General features: G+C 31.5%; 3 protein-coding genes across 5 annotated transcripts; 1 reads left to right on the top strand and 2 right to left on the bottom strand.

Moving 5' to 3' along the window:
* The first annotated feature begins 205 nt into the window (after window positions 1–205).
* Window positions 206–1634, top strand: LOC113874120. The gene is made up of 3 exons (XM_027512342.1): window positions 206–696; window positions 784–866; window positions 1111–1634. The coding sequence occupies exons 1-3, from the start codon at window positions 230–232 to the stop codon at window positions 1632–1634; spliced, it is 1074 nt and encodes a 357-aa protein (XP_027368143.1). The 5' UTR covers window positions 206–229.
* A 623-nt stretch (window positions 1635–2257) lies between these two features.
* LOC113847770 (pre-mRNA-processing protein 40A) lies at window positions 2258–16633 on the bottom strand. Of its 3 annotated transcripts, XM_027477041.1 has the most exons (29): window positions 16465–16623; window positions 16138–16219; window positions 15133–15181; window positions 14416–14754; window positions 14123–14308; window positions 13288–13355; window positions 13062–13131; window positions 12122–12174; window positions 11930–11987; window positions 11479–11840; window positions 11323–11386; window positions 10808–10906; window positions 10619–10687; window positions 10455–10532; window positions 10202–10288; window positions 10092–10126; window positions 9886–9991; window positions 8787–8867; window positions 8596–8688; window positions 8479–8532; window positions 8281–8397; window positions 8102–8200; window positions 7555–7602; window positions 7370–7462; window positions 6831–6938; window positions 6678–6742; window positions 6461–6563; window positions 2878–3183; window positions 2556–2779 (listed from the first exon to the last, which is right to left on the bottom strand). In XM_027477041.1, exons 3-29 carry the CDS (start codon window positions 15163–15165, stop codon window positions 2645–2647), a joined length of 3009 nt encoding a protein of 1002 aa, XP_027332842.1. In that variant the 5' UTR covers window positions 15166–15181; window positions 16138–16219; window positions 16465–16623; the 3' UTR covers window positions 2556–2644. The 3 variants fall into 3 exon arrangements, with proteins under 3 accessions (XP_027332841.1, XP_027332842.1, XP_027332843.1); XM_027477040.1 differs by lacking the exon at window positions 16138–16219 and having other exon boundaries at window positions 2258–2779; window positions 16465–16633; XM_027477042.1 differs by lacking the exons at window positions 12122–12174; window positions 13062–13131; window positions 16138–16219.
* Window positions 16634–19709: 3076 nt separating this feature from the next.
* LOC113848256 lies at window positions 19710–20451 on the bottom strand. Its single transcript, XM_027477698.1, has one exon. It carries the CDS (start codon window positions 20394–20396, stop codon window positions 19941–19943), a length of 456 nt encoding a protein of 151 aa, XP_027333499.1. The 5' UTR covers window positions 20397–20451; the 3' UTR covers window positions 19710–19940.
* Window positions 20452–27756: the final 7305 nt, after the last annotated feature.

The following is a 27756-nucleotide window of genomic DNA, read 5'->3' as shown; positions in this document are numbered from 1 at the left end:
TAATTGGTTTTGTCATGACAGAAACTTCTGAAACGATAATGATTTTATTTTAACTTATGAAGATGTGTGTGTTTTTGTCATTTTGAGAATTTGTATTCATAAACTGCCAAAGCTTCCTTATATGGCTGCTTTCAGTATGTTAATGCTGTCTATCCTCATTTTAACTGCAACATCTTCTACACCTTACCAATCTACACGAATTTCGAACCCTTCGACATAGTCGCCTCAAATGGCTTCATCAACACCCAAAACACAAAAGAGGCTTTTAGATTTTCTAAATGAAAATCAAGAACCTTTCATCCTAGAGGCATACCTTTCAGAAAGAGAATATTATTCAAAAAGGTGGATCTTAAGAGGAGATTCAAGCAACAGTTCAAAGAAACCACCCACTTCTTGCTTAAACAAAAAGAAAAAGGCTCATTTTCCATTTTGCAAAGTTCTAAAAGCTCTATGTAACAAGCTTGCTTTCCACAGAGAAAGCAAAAATGTTCTTACCAAGGTTAATGACCAAAGAAATAAACATGCATGTGTCCCTCAACCCAACTGGGTCAATCATATTCTTCAGTTTTCATCAGCTAGCAACTCTACTATGTTCAATTCATGCTCAAATATTGATGAAGAGGGAACTTCCATAGTGTCTCATAAAGATCAACATTTGGTTTACTCTCACACTTTATGCAATATGGGACTACAGAGGTACGAACTCAAAATTCTTAAATATTTAATTAACCTCAAATCTTTATGCTAAAAAAAATATATCTTAATTGGTTTTGCTGCTTTTAGAAACAGTAGAAGAAAGCGGCAGAGAAGCATAAAGGGTAGCCCTAAAGCACTGGGAAAGATACCTCTACGCAGAGTTCCAAATGGTAAGTTTTCTTTGCCATTGTATTTATATTATAATAGGTTACATTCTTAATTACTAGCTGAAATTTGTAGAAAACTACCGATAAGGTGAAGTCGAACATGCATAAATTTTTTAATTTTAGCGAAGAATAGGGTGTGTTTGAAAAAGTGTGTTGCAAGCTTTTTTTTCATATTATAAACACAGGTTCAACATGGTTGTGTGAGGATGCATGCGTGATTTTCTTATTTCTTATGCTGATGGAACAGTGAACGAGAATGTTGGGGTAATGCAACAGAGAATAAAGAGTTGTGGGGTTATTCTGCCGAAGAAAATCACAGAGGAATCACTGTTATCAGCAGCTATATGGAGTAGTTTACTTGGTCAGTCAATGAAGAAAGGGAGGACTAAAGAGTTAAAAGAGCTTATTCCTGGGACTAATGATGTTTCCCAGATATTGAAATCTAAAAGGGTATTGCATAGGATAAAGAAGATGCTGTTTGATTGTGTGAAAGATATTGCGATAACCCTTCCAAAAGAAGGCGACAGAAAAAAAGGATACACACAATTCATGGGGCCTCTTGACCTTGGAAGGCTCGTTCGTCGACGACCGGGAGATGGAGCAAACCTTACCTACTTATTCACGGTGGATTACTTGAATTCAATCATGGATTGGAGTAATTTCGAACCACATGTGAAGGACATTAGCGCTGAGATCACCGATGCAATTTTAGATAACATCAATAGTGAAATTGTATTAGAAATGATTGGAACACTGACCCCAAATATATAAAATTTCTTCTTAATCCCTTGCTATCTTCCTCGATTTGAATCCTGAACATCCAAAACCCCTCCTTAATTCAAATTAAATATTTTAAAATTTTTCTGTCTTTTATTCTTATAAATTCTCTTAATTACTATATAAAGTATTAAATACTTTTAAAATAATAAATATATTTATTTTATTAAATAATAGAAGATTATAAAAAAGATAAGCAAGAAAATATGACAAATCTCTTTTAAATTTGGATTTTATAAACTAAAGGTCCCCTTAACTTTTAGTCTCAGATATCCACTTCGTAACAGCCTTTTTTTTTTCACGCTAGCAGATGATCGTTTTGCCCTCAATTATCGAATGCTAGTTATAAAACTAAATTTAATCCGTTAAATTCCCATGCCCGATTATATAGTAATATGTCTACCGTTATAAACATACTATCTGCCTTGATTTGGAACACATGATGAATTACCAATAACGTAAAAGAGATTACTTCAGATGCTCAAGTGCATAAAAAAATGTTTTACCTTTATCAAATATACAAAGTAAGAATCTATTTACCAGTTAATTTTAAGTTAATTATATTTACAAAATACAAGAACACAAATCAACAGGAAATAGATTCTTCCTTTCTCACTTTACACATTTTACTTTAAAAGAACTAAATCTGTTTTACTAATAATGTTATCAGAAGAAAAGCAATATATTTGCAGTATCTAATGATTCATCATTTATCAACAAATCATCCGCAAATGTTGAGCATACAAACAAAAGTTTATGATATTTAATTCAAATTCAATTTGCATATGCAGTATTATAGCACTTTTCGTACAAATTAAGTGGTCATAATTGTAAACTAAAACGATAACCAAAATATTTCTTTTTTTTTACATTTGACGATCCTAAATTCATGTGTCCAGAGAAGGTAAGTATCAGGAAGTGTACTTTAACAAAGTCAATATTCACCAAGACACAGATGTTCTTTATCTCACCACTGCAAAAAGGTTAGTTAGACCAGAACAGCACTAGATCTCTCCATCATCGCCGAGCTCTCCGTCTTCAAGTTCCTCATGCCCCCCAATTTTCCCTGAACCATCCCAGTGCTCCCTCTTGTGTCTTCTATGCCGACTTTCATTGTCTGATTCAGGAGAGTTTGCATGCTGCAAGAATATAGTCCCACACATTTCAGATGCCCATTCTAAAGTGTAAAAGCATATATTTAAGATTTTATTAATTAAAAATGGAAAAATATCCATACCTTCCTAGATTTTTTGCGTTCACTGCCATGCCTTCGTGATTTTTTAGATTCTTCCTTCTCGTCCTTCTCAGAATCCACATCCTCTATACTGCTCTGATGCCTTTTCCGATGTTTCCTTTCCTTATCCTTTTTCTTCTCCTCCTTGTAACCATGGCTGTCAGTAATGTCTTGATTATCACTATCTGTTTCATCCTTTTTATGACGTTCCTTAGACTTCTCCTTTTCACGTTCTCTATCCTTTTCTTTTTTCTCCTTCTCCTTCTCCTTCCGTTTCTCTTTCTCTTCTCTTTCTTTCTCCTTTTTGGCCTTCAAACAAATGTAAATTAAAATGTCATTCACAGGTCCTCCACATACAAGCCCAAAGTGCTAATTACAAGGCAACACTAACCTACCAATATTAATGTTGTATATCATTGCAGTTCCCCACTATGTTCAATTTGTTATAGAATAAGGTGAAAGGAACAAAATTTTAAAGCCATGATTGTCTAAAACTGCATCTTTTACTTTAAATTTTTGAAAAGTAGAAAATTGGAATAGAGTGAAAAAGTTGCATGGCATCATTGTCAGGGCCAACAGCCAAACAATAGTTACGATGATAAAAATCAACGACATAACTCACTAACAATAAATCAGAATATATTTAATTTCATCAATTCATAGCGAAACCCACATCTATAGGGAAACTAATATAACCATATCTTAATTAAAACTATGTAATGGAAATTTCATGAAACTAAAATTTGTCTTTCCCAAAGCAAGCTGAAGACGTCCAGTAAATGAGCCTCATCCAAATTTTGAACCATTACTGTGTGGATCATGTACTGTTAGGACCCAACCTAGTGAGGTTGGAACTTGGAAAGTGTACAGCTGTAGGAATAAAAAGCTCAATTGTCTTTCTCTTCTCCCTAGTAGTCTCTTCCTATATCAACCCTATTTTTTTCTCTTATCTTTCTGTTTGTTCAGTTCTTTAGATTTTCCAATTAAAAGTGGACTTACTCAAAATTTAATAACTCAAAAAAAAAAAAAAATGGAAATGTTATTGCTAGAACTGAAATACAAGAACAAGTGTTCGATGTTATACATAGGCCTAAGATATGGCAAGTTTACTCTAGAAGAAAGGATCAGTTGATAACACCAAAGGGATGGATAGTTAGTTAGTATGACAGTTGTAATAATTAGGAGTTATAAATAAATGTAAAACAAGTTGTTAGGGGATTGATTCATTATTCTCTTCCTTGATTTGTTAGAAAAAGGAGACTGTGTCTCTATGGAGAGCACATTGTTCTTGGAGTCTACAATATATATGTAACTGATTCGTCTCTTTAATATTTCAATAATAGAATTCAGTCTGTTTCTTTCAAGATTCCTCTCTTTTCTTATCAATTGGTTCCGTTGCTAGGAAACATGTCCACAAGAATGAATGAGTTAGTTGAAGTGTTGGAGCCTAGGGTTCACAATATCGACACAGTCATGGAAATTCTTCAGATTACCTGTTGCCACCAAGTCGATCGTCAGAATTCTTTTGAATAACAAATGCAGAAGATGCAGATTATGCAACAAGCTTTGTTGAGAGAAATTCAGAAGCTGAATGACAATAAAGGGGGGTGCGAGTCCAGAGGATGAGAGGTCGCAAAGAGGAAATTCTTAAATGGTGAATGGAGATGTGGAATTTCGTTTGTTTGTGAAGGTGGAACTTCCTTCTTTCAACGGAGTAAATCCAGCAGGGTTGATTTGCAGAGTGAAGACCTACTTTGGGGTTCATAAAACATCTGAAGCTGTAAGAGTGAAGCTTGCTAAGATTTGTATGGAAGGGAAAACTATTGATTGGTTCGATTTGTGGCATGCAGAGGACAATCCAACTTGGGAGAACCTCAAGCAAGCAATGATTGTTAGGTATGGAGTAGATTGTTTTCATAATCCATTTGAAGAATTGAAATTATTCAAGCAAAAAGATTCTGTGAAGGAATTTATTGAGGCATTTGAAGTATTAGCCTCTCATATTCCCAAATTGCATGAAAGTCAATATCTCAGATACTTTGTGGAAGGGTTGAAAGAAAAGATTCAATTGCAGGTACGAACCCTAGATCCCTTGACACAAAATCACTCGATGCGGCTTGCAAGAAGCACAGAGACAGAACTGATGAAGGGAATGACATTGAACTTTTCGCGTCATAAGAATACTTTCAATGCTAGTTACGAGGGATCTGAGTTCAAAAGAGATGCATCTACCATGTTTTTGTCAGAGTTTTGTCAACCAACACTTGTGGGCTTCAGCCCAAATTTTTGATCCTAGTTCATCTCTTGTGCCGTCATATGAGGTGGCCAAGAGTGACAGTGAGACCAGAAGTAATGGGGTTTGTAATAGAGGCGTAAAACATTTTTTGCATGCGAAAATGCTTGAGTGATGACGATTGGGGTTGTGCTTCTAGTGTGGTTAGGTTCAATCCTAAGCATGTGTCGTGATCGTTCTTTTCGTTTAACATTATTGGCGGAGGATGAAGAGGAGGACCACGAGGGGGCCACCATGATTGAGGGTGAACCGATGGAGGAAGAAAGAGAACTCAAAGGCTGCGACTTGGGAGGATGAGTTCACTCTAAAATAATCAATTTCTTTCATTCAGCCTTGGGGACAAGGCTGAGACTTCAAGTGGTGGTATTGTTAGAACTGAAATACAGGAACAAGTGTTAGATGTTGTACATAGGCATACGAGTTTACTCTAGAAGAAGGGGACCAGCTGTTAACACCAAAGGGACAGTTAATTAGTATAACAATTGTAATAATTGAGATATAAATAATTGTAAAACAAGTTGTTAGGGGATTCATTATTCTCTTCCTCGATTTGTTAGAAAAAGGAGAGTGTCTCTGTGGAGAGCACATTGCTCTTGGGATCTACGATATACATGTAACTGATTCGTCTCTTTGATAGTTCAATAAGAGAATTCAGTCTTTTTCTTTCAAGATTCCTCTCTTTTCTCTCTTGGGTCTTAGCAGATACCTCTTTTAAAACTGGCAGGACAAAAAAGGAAATACAATCACCAGAGCCTTGAAAGCATACATTTCATCAAATTCACAGAATAAGCACAGGCAAATTCAGCTGCAAAAATATTACCCAAAGTTCCCTCTGATATATAATCAAGATCCTCTACTTTCTCAAGTTTTTATTGCATTGAAAAATATTTAATATTTTATTATTATAAGAATACAATATCTAATATGCATGTCACAAAGCTGCTAGAATCCAAAATATGTTCAAAATCTGACATGCTAAAAACTGCAATGCCACTCATTTATGGGTCTTATCTATAGCTTTGAAAATCAGGCAGGGCTGGCCAGTTGAATAGCCTGAAGTGTACACTAGCCTGGTATTTAGTCCTGTTAACCCCACTACCCCAGAATGGTCAAACCAAACTGAACCAGCCAGTTCCATTAACCACTGAGCCATTTCAATGATGAACCAGGTCATTCAAGTACAAATAAAAATTTGAATGCTCAGGCTTATGAAACCAGATTGTCTTAAAAATGGTATCAAATATGTAAAGACATTATTGTTATGAAACCAAAAACAGAAATAAAATTATATACCTTTTCTTCTTCACGCTTGCGTTCCTTCTCTTTAGCTTTTTCCTTCAAGTATGTGATGTATTCCTCAAAAATTTCTCTACTATAGCTTTCATCCCCAATTGACCTGCAGGGCAGTAAAGGACAGGAAACATCAAGCAAAAAATTCCTCCATCATGAACACAGATTTTACTTGCAACAACTACTCAAGGTGTATAAAAACAAAAAAGAATACATATACCTGTACTCTTGAGCCTCCTCAAAAAGTGGCTTGCAATCCTCCCATTTTGAAGTTGTAGTAATATCCTACAAAAAAATAAAAAGATGCTAAAATTAATTTATTTAGCCAAATATATGAAACATATATCAGATGACAAGTAGAGTCTTAGTGTACCTTGAATGTATATAACAGGTTGGTAAAGTCATCCGCAAGGCGTTGGCGCTTCTTAGCTTCTTTCTCTTCTTTTTCCTTAGCTCTCTCTAACAACTCTTCAAATATAAGCTACAAAAGAGAAACAAAATATCAAATTCTGATAATCCAAGTTGCAAAGGCATAAAAAACATTAAATAGGTTTTGGTTAACAAACTTTCAATAGAGTATATATTTTAAATGTGTAACAAACTCAACAATAATAACTACTGATTTAATATTCTGTAATAAATTTAATTTTAAAAACCATTATCTTTTCTTGTTGATATATATTATCCGAGCTTACAAAATGTCAGCCTTCGATTTTCTATTGCAGTCAAAGTTAATTAGTCATGTCAAAATAAATAATAATAATTTCCCTGCCTTGTAATAAATAAACAGCTAAGATACCAAGAGAGTAACTGACACAATCAGTCATTTGATTAATTAATCATAAATTATATAATTTATATATTAGGAGCAAGAAATGAAATCATATGAAAGATAACAACAAAATACATTACCTTCAAATTGATCTCAGATATTGTTTGGCAAGCAGCTTCTTCCAAGACTGCTACCTTAAAGTCCTCAAATACTGAAGTAGTCACTACCGTGATCTACTTGAATGAGCAAGGAGCCATGGGTAAACAGAGTTTGTCATCAAACATATGCTACAGATAAAGTAAGCACAATAAAGAGTTATCCCTACCTTGCCTGACTTAATTGTATCTTTTACGAGTGTCTTGTCTCCATGATACTGTAAAAAAGAACCACGTTAAGAAATTAAAACAAGGGAGAATTCAGCAACCACTACAATGCTCTTGGTTCACAATACTCAAAAAATAGATATTATAATACTAACAACAATTTAGTATCCCATTACCTAACTCCAAGTCATCCAAGAAATATTATCCAGATATTAAATTTAAAATATAATAGCAATCTTAGTTTCTTCACATTATTTAAAATCAATTGCCATGAAGTCAACAAACAACAAACCCAAAAATAAATGGACAGAATTTACTCTTCCCTATTGTCTTGCCCAAATCCTCATAACTAAACATGTAGAACATGGTCCAAACAGGATTTTACCCACAGAGAGCATGTTGGCTGATGAAAGATTGCTTTTCAAGTAACACAAAACATCCAACACACTAGCACAGACTATAACAATATCCTTCTAGGTTCCAATAGCAATAAACATCTATAACAAATTATCAACATTTAATAGAAATTAGAAACAAAGATTTGATAACCTGTTTTTCAAGATCCTCAGCAACATCCTCAAATAAATCTTTTGGGGTGGAACCAGATATATTTGATGCAACAGCTTGATATTGAGGCAAATCCCTGACCTACACAGTAGAAACAAAAAAATTATTTCTTTTTTCCATGTTCTTCCAGCTTTCATTGTAACAAATCAAAGTTTTGCAACCTTCAAGCAATAGTCCCGCCATTGAGTTTTAGCATTAAGAATTCCAGCAGCAACATGTTCTTCTAGCAACTTGCGAAATGCATCACGATTTTTCCTTTCACCCCGACGGATTCGATCCTATGTAATAGACATAAAAAAATGCATACACGTTTGAACATGGACTGAAGTATAACTAATAATCATACACTTAGGTTTTACCTTCTGTATTCTTTTTTGTTCCTCTTCTTCTTTCTCCAAGTCCCGAATATAGTCCTGTCAAAGCCAATCTCTCAGCACATAGATCCATAATACATGACCAACCAAAAGAAAATATACCTGGAAAACTAGCAAGCGGTCAATTTTTTCAAGTCGCAAGTATCTATCATCATCCTCTAATCGATCTTGGATTTTTCGCCAATGACTATTCACCTAATTGAAATGAAAATATACTTGTTATACTTGAGAGAAAAGTTCAACAGCATGGCAACCATAACAACAGAAGTGCACTTCATTTTTAAAAAGTGTACCTTCACATAATCACAGGACTCCAGAAATTTCCTATATTGTGCTATATTACGCCGGTGTTCCTCTGCAGCATTTTCCTTTTCCTAAATTTTGCACAGAAAAGATAGCAGTAAGAATGGGCATGAAATAAATTTTGATACCCATCTATTTTAGCCATTTTGTTTTAGTTTATATTTTATTTTGCCAATCAACTTGGGAGTTCAGCTTACGAATGTGGCTTATCATGGGGGTCTCAAACTATTTTAGCTTTATGAATAAGGCTTATATAATTTGAGAATGGAAATGTAGTTAAGCAAACAAAGTTGAGTCATTGACTTATTGTTTGCTTGAGGGAGAAGAAACACTTTGACATTAAATTTTAGAATAAATAATCAAGTACACAATTTGTATCTAGCCAACTTTTCGAACTTCAACAATGTACTTCAACACTATATTCTATATCTCGCCTTTTGCTACTCAGAACTATAATTTCCATTCAAGAAAGCAATCAATCCTAACATAACATTTCACAATGAAATAGTTATTATTTGTCCATCTGTAGCCACTGAAATCTAGCACAAAAGTAAAGGTTCATCATTTTGCCAACCCCAACTACAATTTGAATACACACTAATTTGAACTTGAACAACACCAGAATTACAGGGAATAAATAAAAATAAAAAAGTGCCAATGCTCCATGAGAAAATTAAGGTTCCCAAATGTTTACCTGACCTATCAAGCTTTTGGAGTGGCTTTATAAAACATGTTGCCAAAGGCAAAATTAATGAAAATTAGGAAGAGATTTAGGAGAACCATGGAGACCAAGAATAGAAGCTCTAGGCAGTGAATACAATATAATCCAACTCCTTCCATTGATTATGTGAAAGAATAACACAAATCATAATGTAAATGCTACAATGTGACCATAGCATCCACTCACTTGCCACCACCGTCCAAATAAAAACGACATGCTTCCCAAAATTGACAAGGATGTAAAGTAAATTCACAGATCACTAAAGCAAAAGGTTTATGCATCCTCCTTGAGAACAAGATCTAGACAAAATGATATGTTATGCTTCCAAGCAAATGTTCATATGTAATCAACATGTAACATATAATCACCTTTCTCTCAAGTTCCACCATGTAGCTTTCAAATAAATCTTCCCGGTCTCTTGGTCTTTCAACAGCATTGAATCGTTCATCATTTTCAAACAAGCTTATAGCTTTGCTAATTACAGTAAATAATTAATTAGAAATTTCAAGACCAATTATTTCACCCTAAAGAGAGAAACTAAAAACAAATTCCAATCAACTAAGCAGAAATATACCTCCATCTCATGGATGATGTAAGTTCCTTGCACTCCTGAAAAGATAATGTGTAAAGACTAAAAAGTTAACTAATAAAGAACAAATTAATAAGGTATTCTATTTAACATACTTCCAACATCTTTGTGAATTCTTCACGGGCTCTTTTCTGCTTCATGCGCCTCTCTTCGGCCTCTAGCTTCTTCCTTTGGCCCAAATACTGAACAGATGATTAAATTTATTCAACATTACAAAGCCAAATGGAGTCATTAACATAGAAACTGATATAAAACTAGACCATGCCACTTAATTAGTTAACTCGATGCAAACTGGAGTATCCAGTTCATGGAATTACTCGCATGTGCTAAGTGAAGTCTGTTTCTCACCACATTAAAAGCTTGTTTTCGCTCACCAAGTGTTTTTAGGGCATTATATCTTTTGTCATTGATGATTTCTCTCATTGTCTGAAATACAATTTAAAAAAATAATAGTTAGCCTTGAAGCACAAAAGAAGGTAGAAAAAAAAAATTAAGGGTACACAACCAACTACCTGTTCCCATGTCCAATCAGACTGAACATTCACAGATTCCAAAAGCGCTTTAAATGCATTTTTTGCTTCCTAAAAGAGCAATTTAATGTTGAATTATAAATATAATAGATATAATAATAGAAAAGAAGGGTGCACTACCTTCCTAGATTTTTAATAAAGGAGATTTCCCATAGCATAAAGAACTCTTACCAGCTTATTTGCATATACCAAATTTTCATCATCATTGATTTTCTCCTCAGGTGGAGTCACATTATTTTTACCAACCACAGGCAATCCTCTATTCATTTCCTGCAAGAGTTGCAAGAAAACTTATGAAATACAGGTTCTTACTTGGATAGAACATTGAAGATTCATCCAGGAATTTTCTATTCTCAATTGCTTCTTGATTTTTTGAAGTATATAAACAGCACTTGGCACAATCTTGCCTACAAAATATTCACTTCTAATGAAAACTAGAATTTCTATTGGCATGTTACCCTACTATAGTGGTTGGGTCCATTTTCAACAACAGCTTAATTTTTTAGGAAGTAGTATTCTATTTCATCATGTATCTGTTTTGCATAATTATCAATTCCTTTGTTCATGACATGTAGACTATTGTAACTTGTAAGTGCATGAATATTTATGTTAGGCTAAATATACACAGAAGGTGCCAGTGTTTCCAAACAGGCCAAACTTTTGGAAAAGATAAAATTAAAAAATACCTCACTATCTTGAAAAGAAGCTCCATTGACAGAAGCAAAATCCTGAGATGCTTGATTTTCAACACTGCACATAAATTTTCAATACCTAAGTTCGAAGTTAGACTACAACCTGACTATGAGAGGGAGTAAAAATGAACACAGAACATAGTTTTATACGTGGGTGGCATTTTAGAATCAAGTGAATTTGCAGCTACTCCTGGGCTTCCTGCCACTATTGTAGGTGTCATGCTCATAGTTGGCACAGTGCTTGGTTCAACTCCAGTGGTGCTTGAAGAAACTACAGAGTAAGAAACAGAGGTCCCTGATAACCCAGAAACCGACTGCTGAGAATCAGTTGCTGCAACTGGTGTGACAGAAGATGGGCTGGAAGCAAGCGCATTTGATGTCAAAGATGTGTTCAAGGTAGCTGCATTAGCTGCTGTTGATGTAGCAGCAGAGGACACAGCAGCATTGGATGCATCACTTGTTTCAGACTGCATCCCCTGGTTAACAGCTTTGTGTGCCTGTTCCCGAGCCAACTGAATGGAAATATTGCAATTTGTCGTAAGAAATCAGGTGCTCTGGAGCAAAAAATGAAAAAACCGCAAACATAATCATTAATGACAACCTTAAGTTCCTCTGGTATTGACCATGTTGATTGCTGAGTAACCTTGTTGTAATAATACCTGCAAGAAGTCACGGCCAAAATGTAAAATCTTACATCAGTTATTATAAATAAACGACACAGAGAGGATGCAGAAGAAGCTGCAGTGTATAGATTTTGTGAATAAAATTATACAACATAGAAGAGAAAACGCACTTTCTTCCTTCTGAAGAAGTAAATTCTTTCCAAACAGTTGATGCATCTGCCCTCTGTCACATCCAGCAGAATTAGTGGGATTTGAAAATGCTAAAAGTATACCACCCAAGAAAGATCATCATATAAAGGTTATAACAACTAACCAGAAGCTGCTTCAAGAAACTAAAGGTAAGCATTAAACAAATATAGGAAAGAAGATAGCATCCCTGGAAGTTAATTGTTTGTATGATAATACTGGCAAAAACTACTTAGTTATGAGAAATTATACACTAAACCAGAATTTGTATATTCTTCCTACACATAAATATGTAATCATAGCCCACTACATTGTATAAAGCACTGAAACAAGTTCATAAAAGGGGTAAAGAAACAAAGAGATGGAGAAAGGAAAAGGAAAGAAAGATAAGCATACATAGACACAATCACAAACATTTTGTGTTTTGTGTGCAGGGAAAGCAAAGAAACTTACAAAGGAGACAATGGATATCACACATAACACCCTATAAAGATCACCCAACAAAACTGCAGGAGGAAGGGAATGGGAAGGGTTCAGTCAACCATCAATTGATGGTATTACAGAACCATAATAACTATACACCAATCTCACATTTTATGTTTAAAAAAATTGTAAATAGCAAACTGTTGCCTGCCTTGAGAAAGTGCTACCCGCCTTCACAGTGACCATATAGAGCAGTTGTTAAAATTTCTCCTGACTTGCCATGGTATCTACAAATCAGTCGAAGCACATGCACATAAAAGGATATTCGCACCATAAACCTTTTATGATCATTGAAAACATTGAAGAAATGATCAACATCCATATAAGATACCAGTTCGATCAACCACATAACATTTTCAAAGCATATCCAACAGATAATTAAAAATGGCATTCAAATTTTAGGAACAGCAACAAATTATCAAAAGATTCAAAACAACAAACCTCAATCGGTGACATCAATTCCAAAGGTTTCTCCCAACTTGATTGCCTTGTCCTCTTATTGTAGTAATATCTGGTTAAATTGACAAGAGACCAAAGCATTGCCCTCATGATTCAAAATAATGTGAATTACAAAAGCACTAGCTACTTTCGCAAATAGTTAATAACAAATTGTATAAAGTATTTAGTGTTTGCTAGCAAAGCTGAACATAATTACGTTAACCAATACCTTCTCCCATCAGCAGAAGTATGCTCTTGCCAATCAGATAAAGAGGGCTGGCTAGTAGCATTACTTGCCTAAAATTTTACAAAGAAAAAAATACTGAGAATTGTAATACTATATAAGCTCAAATTTCTCAGAAATAATAATATAACAGCAGAAGAATCTTTTTTCTAAAATAGAAGCAATGTAATTCATTGAATCACATGTATTGTACGGAATTATCAAAACCTTTGTGAGCTATTAAGATTCAATTAGCTATTCTCTTAAGGAATCTGCCTCAAATGACATCATAACAAGAAAGTCACCAATTCTTTTACAGTAACATACCACCAAAATATATGCAATACCACTTAACAATATTTCCTCATGCACCTCATTAAAATTAAAAGATTAAACACATCATTTCTAATTCATACTATTATATTTAGACAATCCAGAGTTCAAAGGCACTAAATAAGTATCACATCGGCAGATTTTCTTAACCTCCATAAAATCAAGCAACATACAGATACAGAAAACTGAATAAAAATATTCCTATTAGTTTGTTTACATTAAACCACAAAGGACAAACACCCTCATGGAGAAAAAAATCATATAACACTGACACAAGAGAATCATCGTCCTATTGGAGTGTATTGATGTCAATGTCATACGATACAAGTAATAATTAAAAATCAAAAACCATAAAAAAGGAAAGAAAGAAACTTTGCCATAGAAATTCCAAACAAACATTATCATATATCACACTTTGTCTAAACAAGAACATTTGAAATAGAAATTTCTAAAGAATGAATTTAAGAGGAGTAATACACATGAATCTAAGTATGGATAAAACACTTACCGCATCAGTTGATGTAGTACTAGATGATTGTACTCCAGCTGGCGGCACTGATGTAACAGCGCTAGCACTCTGAGATACAGAGGACAACCAAGGTTGTGCAGCAGAAGGTGCCAGCATTTGAGGTGGATGCTGGTATTGAGCCATTGGATTCACATTATCTTGTTGCTGACCATATGATGGTGTGAACTGAAAATGTATATAATGATGTGATAGTGTAAAACGTACTACATAACTCAGAGAAATCTAGTAATCAACTAAAACAGGAATAATACAAAAAATAAGGCAAGCCGTACAGTGTATGAAGAATGAGGAGCTGCTCCTGAAACAGCCAAGCCAGGCATATGATTGCTTAAGGGGGGAACAGTCTGCTGTGAATGTGGAGGTACAGATGTCAGTGACCTGTTTGTCTGAATATAAGGCATAGGTATAGCTTGTGATGAAGGAGCAGGATGACCAGGCTGCATTGGTCTCGGATTCAATTGTTGCATTGGTTGAGAATACTGCAATTGCTGACCCTGAACAACAGGCATTCCCATATTTGAAGAAGGAATAGCATGTCCTGCCGGTCCAAATTGTTGTGAAGTCATCGGAACAAACGGTTGCCCATGTTGAGCTTGAATGACTGGCCGAAACTGCAGATGAAAAGATGTAAGAGTGATTGCAAAATTATAATAGATTCTTATTCCAGAACAAGAAGCAGTAATTAATAACATGAACAGGTAAAAGAATCAGTTGCATAAATAAGGGTGAACCAAAGCTTTGAGGACCCAACAATCAAACAGCTGGAAGCCAAACAGGCTAGACATTATTATATACATATGCATGTATACACACAAACAGAGAGAGAGAGAGAGATATAAACAAAAGATGTTGAATATTAGACACTAACTATTCTTCATATCAACATTTAATAGTTATCATAATCAACATTCTACAATCAAAACAAGTTCCTAGACAAAGATTGCATTGTCACAAGATTCTTGCTTAGTATTGAGAAAGAAACATGTTACCTGCATACTGGAGGGCTGAGAATTATTCGCCATTTCACTTAAATGGTTACTGCAAAGTGAAAATAAATGCATCAGTAAGCACAAAAAACAATTGCATCCTAATGATTTATCATACTGCTAAATCATAATGTATTTGTGTTACATGGTAAAAAGCATGCAGACTAAATGAATATTTCCAGACAACATAGGATTTTACACCTTTATAACTTTGCTTCTGTTACATGATGATGTTAAAATTAAACTCCCCATCAAGGTAAAGAAATATGTGTATACACATTGAAAATTCATATGTTCTTGAATTGTAATTATTACTGTTTTGACTAAAAAAGAAAGAGAAGACTGAAGGCAGTCATTAGGAAAACAGAATAGTTAGCTCTACCTACATATAGCTATGCAAAGTACCATACTAATAACTGATTTGTGCCATCTCATGTTCAACCTAGATGGATTAGGTCCATCACTGTCATGAACCTGCAATCCCAAAGCTTAAGCTTAAGCTATTATATTTCTAACAAACCCCCACACTTGAAGCATAGGTAATGCCTAGACCCACTTACTTTTCTGAAATTCTATTTTTTATTAGAAGAACGAGGACAAGAAGAATTGAACTCTAGATCACTTGGTCATTGAGGCTTTGTTACCATGTCATGAATCCACATTCCACATTAAACAGTCCCAACACCCAATAACTTCAGCTATTTCGTGAAGACACGTGAATGGTTTTATATTGAGTCTCTAACAGAAACCATAACAATTTGTTTTTCGGTTTATTTCATCCAAACACAGCTACATCCCCCTTACTAAATAATCGATACCTTATTCAAGTCCGACGAAAAATAATACCAACATCGACTACAATAATAAATAAAAAAGTTTAAAAAAATAGTAAACAACTGCACAATTACTGTTCTAGTATATCAGGCACGCTTCATGTAAAACGTTACAAATTCTAAACTGAACCAGGAATTTAATAAAATTTAAAAAAAGAACGAAACGAACAATCAGTTTTTACAATGTCCCTAACCACTCCGCACAGATCTCGAACACTACACAATTTGCTTTGTATACTCTATCTATCAAACACCAACTGAAAATAGCAGGATATAATTCATTCATAGGAAAATACGAGAATAAAAAAAATCAGAAGACGCTCTTCAATTTCTGGATTTTCCAATTCCGGAAGAACCTTAACCTAAGACGTTGCAAATCTAAATGAATAGCATCTTAACTTAATTGAGATTTATTTCCTCTCAATAAATCGCTAGTGCGAGCAACCGAAGAATTAACAAAACGACGACGCAATTGGTGTATGAATAGGGATAAATAACTTACAGAAAATGCAAACGAGAACCAAGGGTGGAAGCTATTCGTCTCGCTGAGTTCACAGAATCTCTTTGTTGTAGTTTCGAATCGAAACACAATGTGCTAGGGTTTAAGAGGGTTTGCAGCACATGACATAACTGGGAAAACGCACTGTAGAAGAGTGGACAAATTGGGGAAGTAGAATGATATAAAAAGCACCTATCTTGCGTTTATGGAAATTTATTTAATGTTTACGCTTGATGTCATTGGCCAGCGCGTTCCATATTTAATGTAAATGATTATAAAAATAACTTATAATTTTTTTAAATTTGTGTTAATAAGCTTTTTATATGATTTATCGAAGTAAACTTACTTCAATTTATATAAATGAATTTTATATTTCAATTTATATACAAATTTAATAATAATTTATTAAATAAACACTTAATCAAAATATAATACAAATATAATATAAATATGATGAAACTTGATCTATTTTTTAGTGTTTGAATCGTTTATTTATTATGAATTTATCACATTATTAGCTGTAAAATATATAACGATATTTTAAAATGTAAGGTGATTGTTGAAGCTCATTCTAATATCTTACAGGGTTATGATAACGATAAACAAGGATGTAAGAGAGTTTTAATTAAGAGGTACAGTCTCTCAAGCAACTAAGCAACAAAAATTATTAAATAAAACCAATAAAATGAAGAATTCCAAAAAATAGAATAATTTTGTAAAATTATTTTTAAAAAATAAATCAAATATACTCTTAATATCTCATATTATATAATTTAATTAACAATTTAATCCTTAAAAATAAAAAAATTACACGTTCTAACTTTATTATCAAATTTCAATTTAATTAATTATAAATAAATCTTATTTTATTATAAATTTATGCGTAAATAATTTTTTATCTTTTTATTTCTCTTTAAATATTTTTATTTTTTTTAATAAAATCACTTATTTTTTAATTTTTTATTTTATTTAATAAGTGAAGCATAAAATAAACATTCTTATTTTTTAAACCACGTAAAAGAAGTTAATAGCTAATATCTTAACATTTTATATTACATGACTAATTTTTTTTATTACTTCAATTATGTTTTTCATCTTCGACTAAGAGCCTATTTGTATTGCAAACTATAAAAAAATATTTAAGCTATTTTTGTAAGTTTGAAGGGGAAGAGAAAAGAAAAGGCTTGAAAAGATAAGAAAAAAATGGACGAAAGTAAAATAGGTTAAACACTTTCCTTATTTTAATATTTAATATTGAGAGAGGAGAGTGATATAAGATTTAATTATATAAATAATATTATTATATTATATATATATATTTTACAAATAAAATAAATATTTTTTTTAAAAAATTAATAATTTTAAAAAATAAGTTAGAATATGTGAAAGAGTACAAGAGTGAGAGAAAAAACTTTTAAATTAGAGAATTTAAAAAATTAGTGTTAAGAGAGCTTTAAAAGATTTAAAAAAATTTCAAAATTTTTTCTTTTTAATTAAACAACTCTCAAATAAATGTTAACTTTTTTTAACCATTTTTTTTTCTTTTTAAACTTAACTCTCAAACATAGCTTTGATATTTTACGGTTTTAAAACTATGGATTTTATTATTTCTTAAGTGAAATTAATTTTGTAGGTATTTATGAATTTATTTTATATTTTTGTACAAAAATTGTTTTTTTTTGTTTTTGTTTTTTGAATGCAATTAATTATTTTGCTAATAATGGATAATTACTTGATGAGTTCATCTTCAGCAAAGGGACTATAGAGTAATTGATTTTTAAAGTGTTTTGAAAATGCTCTTTACAAGTATTAGAATAAATTTTTATTGGGACAAAATTTATACGTTATTTTTTAGATGTAATTTGTGTTATTTATTTATTAAAATTATAGCTTTTAATAAAAATTATATTTGATATTTTTACATATAACCGGTGTAAAACTTTAATTTTAATCGAAAAATAACATAAAAAAACACTTTACAACATCTAGTCATATAGTATAACAGAGAAAATGAATGTACTGACTTTTATTCCTTTTTTATGATTTGGGATAGAAGTCATGGGTCAGCGGAAGAGAAATTGTGTCGAAGATGGGAAATATAGATAGTTCTATACAGAACTTATATAGGCTATTATAGTATTTTAGGCTTATTGAATAGCATTAATGGTAGGAGTACTCTCCACTCTCTATCCCCATTTTTCAACATTTCTCTCATTCGCGTAATCCACTTTATGCATGTTTGGTTTGACTTAAATGCCTAAATAAAAAATAGAGACGATAAATATGAATGGCATTAATGGCGAGAGTACTCTTTCACTTTATCCCTGCATTCTAACTTTTCTCCCCTCCCTATCTCTACTTTTATATTACAATTTGGTGATATGACTAAAATTTTCTGAGTGGGTAGTTTGATTATATACTTAAATAAAAATTAAGAAAGTAAATATGAATGATATTATTGAATGGAATTAATGACAGGAGTCGTGCACACACACTCTCTCTCTGCAGTCCAACTTTTCTCTCACCCCCATCTTTATTTTAACAGCTTTACCTTTGTCATGACTCCAATCTCATTATAATTTGGTAATATGATTAGGGTTTTGCGCCTTGGTGGTTTGACTTAAATCCCTCAAAGTGAAAATGAGAAAGCGAAATTATTGACTCGAAAAATAATATTCAGAAGTGACAAAAAATAGTGAAGACAAATGAATAAAAATGTAATATATAAATCCCAAATGAAGTAGTGCCTATGTAAATCACTAAATTCAAAGAAAAATTACCCTTTCATTTGACCTTTCCCTTTTAAAATGTTATAGGTAATTCAATCGCTCTCCTTCTTATTACCATATCAATGGTAATTGTCCTGCAGTTCATTCATGATCATGGTGTATCTTGGTCCCCTTAAGTATATATAAGAGAGTTGAGGTGATGTATTTCTCTGAAGGCCTTTTATATTTGTTCCATCACATAATTCTATGATATAAATGTTAAGATACATCATCACTCACATGGCCCGCTGAAACGACAATAAGAATAACAAGTCGTTACTTAAGAATAATTGGAATTACATGTTACAGTGAATTGTGAAATAAATTCTACAAGTTTATTAAATACAACTCTGCCAGTATGCAACCATACAAGTTTTACCATTAAATTTAAAAGTAAAGTATCCCCACAACCAGTGTTTATATAGTATTTTAGGTGATAGATACCCTTTGTAAAGTCATACACAGATTTGTGGCTGCTCAATTAACATATTCACTATCTTTGATTTCTAGTCAACAACTAATAGTGAAATTCATGGCTATCAGCAGCATAAGGATCAGCTAACCATCATTCCCTCAATCAAAAAACAGAAACCATACTAAACAGCTGCAAAATCATTCACATACATTTTTTTTTCTCACTCCCATTATACTAGACTTTGTTTGACTTGTACAGGAATCTCCTCAATAGAACAATCAAGAAATTAAAGCATATCAATCTTTATCTAAGTGAGAAATCCTGACCAAATTATTGTCACGAACGGTGCAAGATTGCTTACATAAGAAAAAAGACAGGCTCCTCCTTAACCTGGACTCAATACCATTTTTGTTCAACATTTTGATCACCTTAGCACTTTTCTGATTCTTGGTGCACTCTTTGTAAGCTGCTAAGAAAGGATCATTATCTTGAACCCAGAGGCCCCTCTTGGAGGAAGTTCTATAATAAGGAGGCTGAAAAGCACAAGGAGGAAGTGGAATTTGGAAATCATGAACAGGATTTCTGGCTATAGCTAGTTCTTTTGTGCAAGGAGGGGGTGGCAACTTGGCCAAAAACTCTTGTGCTTTTGGGATCAGATTTTCACCATGAGTAGTTGTTTCTTTGGACACACCAGGCTTCTTTTCCCATGAGAAGGATATCTTTCTTCCTGAATGATCTCCTCGTTGACTCATCCTCTCAGAGTTTTATTTGATGGAATCAAGACAAGACCTTATACATATATGTGACTTGAGGTGGTGAAGTATATGTATATATATATGACATATATAATGAAAATATTTTTCATTTTAAAACGTTAAGAGTAATAAAACTAGACCATAAAATAACATAAATGATAAAAATTAGTTAATAATTACATGACTATTTTAAAAAGTTCTTATATTTATATATTATCAATGTTCTTATTTGTAATTACAATTAAGAGTGTGTTTAAATAAGTATTTATTTAATAACCCCTTTTATACGAAAGTCTATCTTATAAATTTGATAGTATAACTTCTTAGAATAAGTCAAAAAGAAATTATTATAATAAGTTATGCTAAAAATATATACAAATAAACTAAAAAAAGTATAAAAGCTAGATATTTTCATAAGAGTTATTTTACACACACATATATGTTCTACCACGTATCTAAATAGCATCAAGTCTCAATGGACAAGCACATAAAACGTAAGTATGGACAATTTTACTATTGGCATTTGAAATCAATTTGGAAAAAAAAGACACGAGTTGGGAAAAGAAGACCGATTTCACGCGGGTTTGCATAAGAAGACAATAGCGAGGAGTTAGAGGAGTATAAGACAAACCTATCGTGATTGACTTGGTTCCTCCTCTGTCCTTAATTTTTAGCTTAGATCAGCTCAAAACATTTTTTTCAAAAAGCATCAAATTTCATAATTATGTCGAAATTGTTAGGAGTTTAACAAATTGAATTGATATCGTTTTAATTAGATTGCATCAACCCTTTTTTTTTTTATTTTGCAAAGGCAGGTCCATATTTCTGTAAAATCATGCTGGGGTAAATGAGATCATCAAAGAGAAATGTTGAGTCAGTTAGCTACGTGTCATTCTCATTATGGAATTCTACTGCGAATATTGATTTTGGTTTGGACCGTTTACTAGATAGCAGCCAACAATCGTGTGCGCATTTGATTAGCTCTATCTGAATCAAAACAAGACATGGACTCATAGCAGGCCGCAGATATAAATTATAATAATAATAATAATAATAATAAGTGGACAAAATTTAATCATTTTTAATATGAGGCTACAGAAAAAAAAGTAGTCATTTCTTCCTTGTTTTTTTTTCACCAATCCTTTTCTATAGTTTTCACAAAAGAACTGCCATACTTAAATTGTCATATGATATACACATAAAGACAACCCCCCAAAAAAAATCTACAACAATAACTAATTCAGGATATTAATTACAACACCAATAGAGAAAGAGATCAATTACATGAATCATAAGATAATTCAGTCAAAATTCATACTCTTAGAGATAATTCAAGATATTAATCATCTCAAATTTTTTTCTACACTCACATCTTATAGGTATGAACAACTTTGCGACTACAAACATCACCATAGTGCTTGCATGAAAGAATATGCATGCACTTCTTTATGCTAGACCAAGATCCATTGTTTTTGGGGACCCTTCTTGACCTTTGAAGCATAAAGGGGCTTTTGGTGCATTTCTTGTAAGCTTCAACAAAAGGGTCTTCTATCTTCTGACTTTCCACCCGAAAGGAGCTAATTCTAAGTGATGGTTGAAGAGCACATAGACCAAGAACAATTTGTGCATCCTCCACTTTGTGTCTATGATCACTTCTAGATCCAGCCCCAAATGATGCTGAACATGGAGGAGGTTGAAGCACCAATTTAGTGCCATTGTGGGCATGAGTGATTTTGGAGAGACCAGGCTTGTGTTCCCATGAGAAAGGAACATTTATAGACCCTTCACAATAAACATCATTATTACAGGCATAGCTGCAAATGTTGCACTTGGTGTGTTCCATGGTGATGATGATGGAGTTGTTGCTTGCAACATACAAGTACTCTCTCTAGGTTCTTATTAATTAATAAAGGGGCTATGCTATATCACGTGTTATGTTATTAATAATAATCATAATAACGGCTAATCTAAATTCTGGTGAAGAGGAGTTATAGCTTGTAGATTAATCTACAGTGAGAAGACAAACATTGAAACATACAAGTCCCATAGGTTGTTATAATAATCGTTAAGCTAATTATGATTGGAACTTGGAAGCGTAGAAATGGGACCTGATGTCATGTTATGTTTATTAACCGTGACCGACAGAAGTACAATATGCCACAAACTTAGGGTTGAAAATCATACCAAAACATCGTTTTCTTGATATTAATTCTAAATTCACCTGTCAGTTCCGTATAATAATCTGCTTAAGGTGATTTTACGAATATATTTTTTCAGGTTATTCATTTATACAATGTGTTTTATTCATTTATCTTTTATTAGTTGTCTTACAAATTTAAGGTAAATATAAACTTTTTCAAGAATATACTAATATTAAAAAGTTTATTACATGGTATGTGAAAAAGGATGTTTGCCTGTATTTTTCTAATCATTTAATATCTTTAAGTATTAAATTAGTCTTTATTAATATTTTAAATAAAATATTTAAAACATTTATAGTAGAATACGATGTTATATTTTCTTCAATCAATATCAAGGGTATTCTCTGTTTATATTTTATTTTCTCATTTGCTCCAAATTAAATCATTTTTATGTTCTCTTTTTCTCTCACCCTCAATGTTTTTTAATTTTCGTTATAGTTCAAACGACTTGCAATAACCACAAGTACCATAAACACTTTGGTAATATATCGAATTCAATATTTAGGCACCAGAATGATTAGCTCCTCAATTCCCCCATGCCAAGGGAACTTTTTGTTTCCTTCTGGGTACTATCGTAACTAACGTGTAATCAGGTGCACTCATATTACTTGTGTCAAAGAAAAACAGATAAATCGATGAGTTTAAATGTATTATAATATAAAAAAAATAAATTGTTAATTAATTAAAATATATATTATGTTTTATTTTATTTTATTTTATTTTATTTTTTCATTACAAACAGTAATGGCGACTTACACGTACACATTTCTTTCATTGCTAGAGTGTTTGTTTAAGAGCTGAAAGGTTTGTTAAAGAGTAATTTTCTAATTGAAAGACAGTGACAGATGTTGATTATTTTGGAGTAAGCTACATGGCATTTGCATTAGGTAGCTTGCTTCATCAAGGAACATTATGCCTTGTATTTATATACTCATAATTCACCTCTGCAAAGCTATACACGTACCTACGTTATGCTGTAATTGTCAAAGTGCTATACTAATTTTTATTTATATAAAATATTTTAATAAAAATGCCTCTATTTTGTGCATCAAGTCTTATGATACACAAATTAAAATATTTAATTTTACTGAAATATTTATTAAAAAACTATAACTCAATCTTTTTTCTTAGAACAAATTATGAGATAAATCTTATAAACACCGTTATTAAAGGACTTGTATGCACTAATATATTATGTTCACTGTGTCACTATTCAAATCTTTACACTCAAGCATATAATAACTTTATTACATGTTTGATGATAATAAAATCCACGGATACATATTGTAAACACGCAACTGATAATGCACAGGTTCCAATCTTTTGCTCGGTAGTGGAAGATAGTCACGATGAAACAGTAAATTCCACCTTGTGTCGTTGTCTTTACTTGACAAATTTTTGTGCTAGCAATGTTCAACCCACTTGTGAAGGAGTGCTGCTGTCTGTGGTGAAGTAGAAAGTTCATGTGGAGCAAGTATTATTTATTTATATTCTGATAATGCTATTTTGAATGCGGCATTGTTGACCGAGGATAGTGCTTGTGGCATTTAGATGATTACCACATATGTTGAGTGTGTTTTCAGGGTGCCACAAGGAAGAAAAGAAAGGCTCCACTTGGTTTAGGAGATAGAGGAGCAAAATCATGTCCACCAAGAGACAAAAGTATGCAATGTGTTAAACGAATGGTTCATGGAGTGCTCTTACATATACTGCAATGACTAAATAAATCAACCAATGGCAACATGGTTTCGACCAGAAGACCAGAACATGAAAATAAATATGGCCTAGAATTAATCTCTAGCTTTTGACTGAGGGATCTTTGATGCACACTAAAAAATAATTAGAAAAAGTTTATATCTAGTATTTTAGATTTTTGGGGTTAAATACATAAAAATTCGTCGTGGTTTTATCTAATATTCAAATTCATTTTATGTAGTTTAAAAATTTTAGATTTTAACTTTCTATAATTTTGAATAAATTATAACCAAATAAAAAATATTTAAATTAATATTTTAACTATAAGACAGAATTACCTGCATTGTTATGTTTTAAAGTTTTTTAATCTGTTATTTCAACAATTAAAAATATAAACAAAGAGTGGATCATAAAGAACATTGCTTAAACAAAACTCTGAGCTTTAAAAAAAAGTAAAAAGAAAAAATTCCATCAAGAAAGAGGTGATTTTATTTTGCTACAGAGGTAAGATAATCAAGCAATATAAGGGCGATTAGATCTTTTTTCTCTCTCTCTTAAAGAAGAGTAGTTCTGTATTTAAACATTAAATAAACTAGAGGAAGTTATTTTGGTATTTAATATATATATTTTTTGATTAAAATCACAGTTTGTATGTATTTTATATGATAAAAGTCAATATTAAATATTTGTAATATTTATTGATATTAATATTCAATTTTTATTTAAAAATAATATAAAAACAAACAAGATATTATACTTTTATTTATTGTCGCAACCGTGCGATCGCAACGGTACGACGGATGACAAACTTGTTCTAAAATATCAGAGGAGTCGCCACCAAAGTTTATTTTTAAGAAAAACTTTGGAAAAACTTAAATATAATACGATCTTTGAAACCAAAAAATGAGTTCGGGAGTCATTTACGTGTAGGGAAGGTATTAGCACCCTACAACGTCCGTTTAAAAAACGATTACCTAAAATTAATTGTACAAAATTATTCTAATTTTGAAAAATATTTATTTAACCCCTAAATATTAATTATTTTATTTTAGAAGAAGAAATATTATTTATTGAAATATTATTCGGGTTATTTTAAAAATTATTTTGACTTGACGGGTACGGTTCCCGCTCCTACGTATCCCCGGATGCAATGGGGAATTCAAAGCCACGTAGTTTTATCTAAAAATTATGAAATTAGTTGATTATAATTAAGTTTAGTAAAAGAAAAATTTATTTTAGAATTAAAATCATTTTTCATAAAATTATAATGTTTAGGATACAAGATAATGCAGTTATACATGTATCCTACGAGAAAACAATACAGAAAGTGAAGGAAGATCACACAACTATACTGCAAATCATTAAGAAATATTTTATTCGTAAATAGAGTATTTGAATTTTAATTTTGATTATGATTAATATTGAAAGAAATTTAAGATAGCGTAAGCTATACATAAACTTCTTATAATTTATTAGACTATCGAAGGCAATGTAAATTACACATCGATATTATAAAAATTTATAAAATGAATAAATTATAGTAATTTAATTTATCAAAATTTGAAACATGACTTAAGAAAATAAAAAAAATAATTTTATTTGAATTGATTAAAGAAGATACTCATTTAATAAAAAACATTAAAAATTTTATTTGATAGATTTATATTATATAAAACCTAAAGTAACGTTGGTACACATAGATTTTGACAATTTATAACGCATAAAGGTAGAGTCGCTACACATTAGCATTATAAATTATTTCTTAATAAAATAATTTGGATTTAAATTAGTTGATTGATTCGTAAATTAGTGTTTAGAAGAGAAATACATCTTGCATTATTATTAAAGTGATTAACTAATTAATTAATGACAATATGTGATAAGTTAATATTGCATAAAGTCTTGGTAACGTAGGTATACATAGACTTTATCAATTTATAATACATGACGTTAGTATTATAAATTGATACAATTATATTATTATTTATTAATTAATTATAAAAAAATAAGTAATTTAGTATTCACAATATAAAATAAAATAATCCTAAATATAAAATTAAATCGCATTAATATGATACAAATATACAATAAATAAAATAAAAGATAACAATCCTAAAAAATAAGATATAAATAATGAAATATAAAAAAGAAAATAATTTAAAAAAAATCAACTCAAATGTGATATTGTAAAGTAAACGGTATCAAGAGATTTTAAATAAATAAAATAAAATAAAATAATTTAAACAAAGTTAACATAAAAAATAAAATAAATAATAAAAACTCATTCATTAAATAATTAATAATTATCATAATAACAAATAATAATGATGATGAATAAATAAATAAAACTAAAACAATAAATTATATGTTGAACTAAATAATGATAAAAATATAATAAATAAAAAAATTCGGACAAAAAAATAATAAAAAAATAAAAAAAGGATAAAATGGTCTCAAATTTTAAATTTTCAGATTTGAGAGGGAAGGACTTTAGGGTTAGGGGTGTGCTTTTCTCCAAGAAAAACAAAAAAAGGTTATGAAAGGGTGGAGGTGAGGTTAATGGAGGCCATGGTTTTGAGTGGTGAAGGTTATTGAGAGCAAAAGGAAGAGGAATGAGACAAGGTAGGGAAAGAGTTTCTTTATGGTGAGTTTTGTGTTTGTGGATGATGATAGATGGAGGAATGGGTGGAGAGGTGGTGAGACATGGATATTTGAAATGGTGGTTTAAAATATTTTTTTATCATTTGAGATTGATTTGATGTAGGAAATGTTTATTCAAAATATAAATATGTATGAAGAAGAAAAATGTGTAAAATGTATGATGAAGCTTACTTGATGTTCTTGAAAATTTTTGCTTGCCTCTTGTTCTTCCTCCTTTCCACTAACCTTTCTTTCTCTCTATTTTCTCTTTTTCTCTCCCCGTTTTAGAATGCCTGCTCTCAAAAAAATTTTAGCCTCCTCTGATGTCTCCCCTGCTCTATGGTCCTTTTTTCCTTTTATTGTTAGGGTTTTCACAAAAGGCCAAAAATTCTGAATTTTTCCTTTTTTATGTATAAAGTAACATTGGTTCAAGAATTTAATTATTTGTCATATTCTATTTTCCTTTTAAAAATTAATTCTAAAATTTTCCTATTTTATTAAGACAAATTTTTGTTTTTTTTTTTTAAAACCTTTTGATTCCATTCTTCTTTTGTAATATTAAAATTCAGATTTTTTATTTTTTTATTTTTCATTTTTATTTTTATTTTAAAAAAAATTTAAATCAAAATTTTAGTGTTCACATTTATAATACTTGAAAAAATCAACTTACTAATAGGAAAAAAAAATCAACTTACTCATAACATAATTTATTGACTTTAAGACATTATTTTTAAAATTAGTTGAAAAATTGATAAGCATAAATGACATAAGATGATATGAAAGATAAAATTATTGTAAGAAATAAAAAAAGGACATAAAAA

Source organism: Abrus precatorius, unplaced genomic scaffold (assembly GCF_003935025.1).
Source record: "Abrus precatorius isolate BTA unplaced genomic scaffold, Abrus_2018 Scaffold8, whole genome shotgun sequence".
NCBI lineage: Eukaryota > Viridiplantae > Streptophyta > Magnoliopsida > Fabales > Fabaceae > Abrus > Abrus precatorius.
Note: the sequence above shows the minus strand (reverse complement) of the source record. Positions and strands in the feature narration are given on the sequence as shown.

Bases quoted from the DNA above. Each gene is read 5' to 3' on its own strand.
- LOC113874120 (XM_027512342.1), top strand. From the start codon at position 230: ATGGCTTCATCAACACCCAAAACACAAAAGAGGCTTTTAGATTTTCTA. The intron at 697-783 runs GTACGAACTCAA...TGCTGCTTTTAG, and splicing joins TGCAATATGGGACTACAGAG to AAACAGTAGAAGAAAGCGGC. The intron at 867-1,110 runs GTAAGTTTTCTT...CTGATGGAACAG, and splicing joins TCTACGCAGAGTTCCAAATG to TGAACGAGAATGTTGGGGTA.
- LOC113847770 (XM_027477040.1), bottom strand. From the start codon at position 15,165: ATGGCGAATAATTCTCAGCCCTCCAGTATGCAG. The intron at 10,907-11,322 runs GTATTTTTTAAT...CAACTCTTGCAG, and splicing joins CTTCTTTTCAAGATAGTGAG to GAAATGAATAGAGGATTGCC. The intron at 8,398-8,478 runs GTAAAACCTAAG...TCTATTACATAG, and splicing joins AACAAAAAAGAATACAGAAG to GATCGAATCCGTCGGGGTGA.
- LOC113848256 (XM_027477698.1), bottom strand. From the start codon at position 20,396: ATGAGTCAACGAGGAGATCATTCAGGAAGAAAGATATCCTTCTCATGG.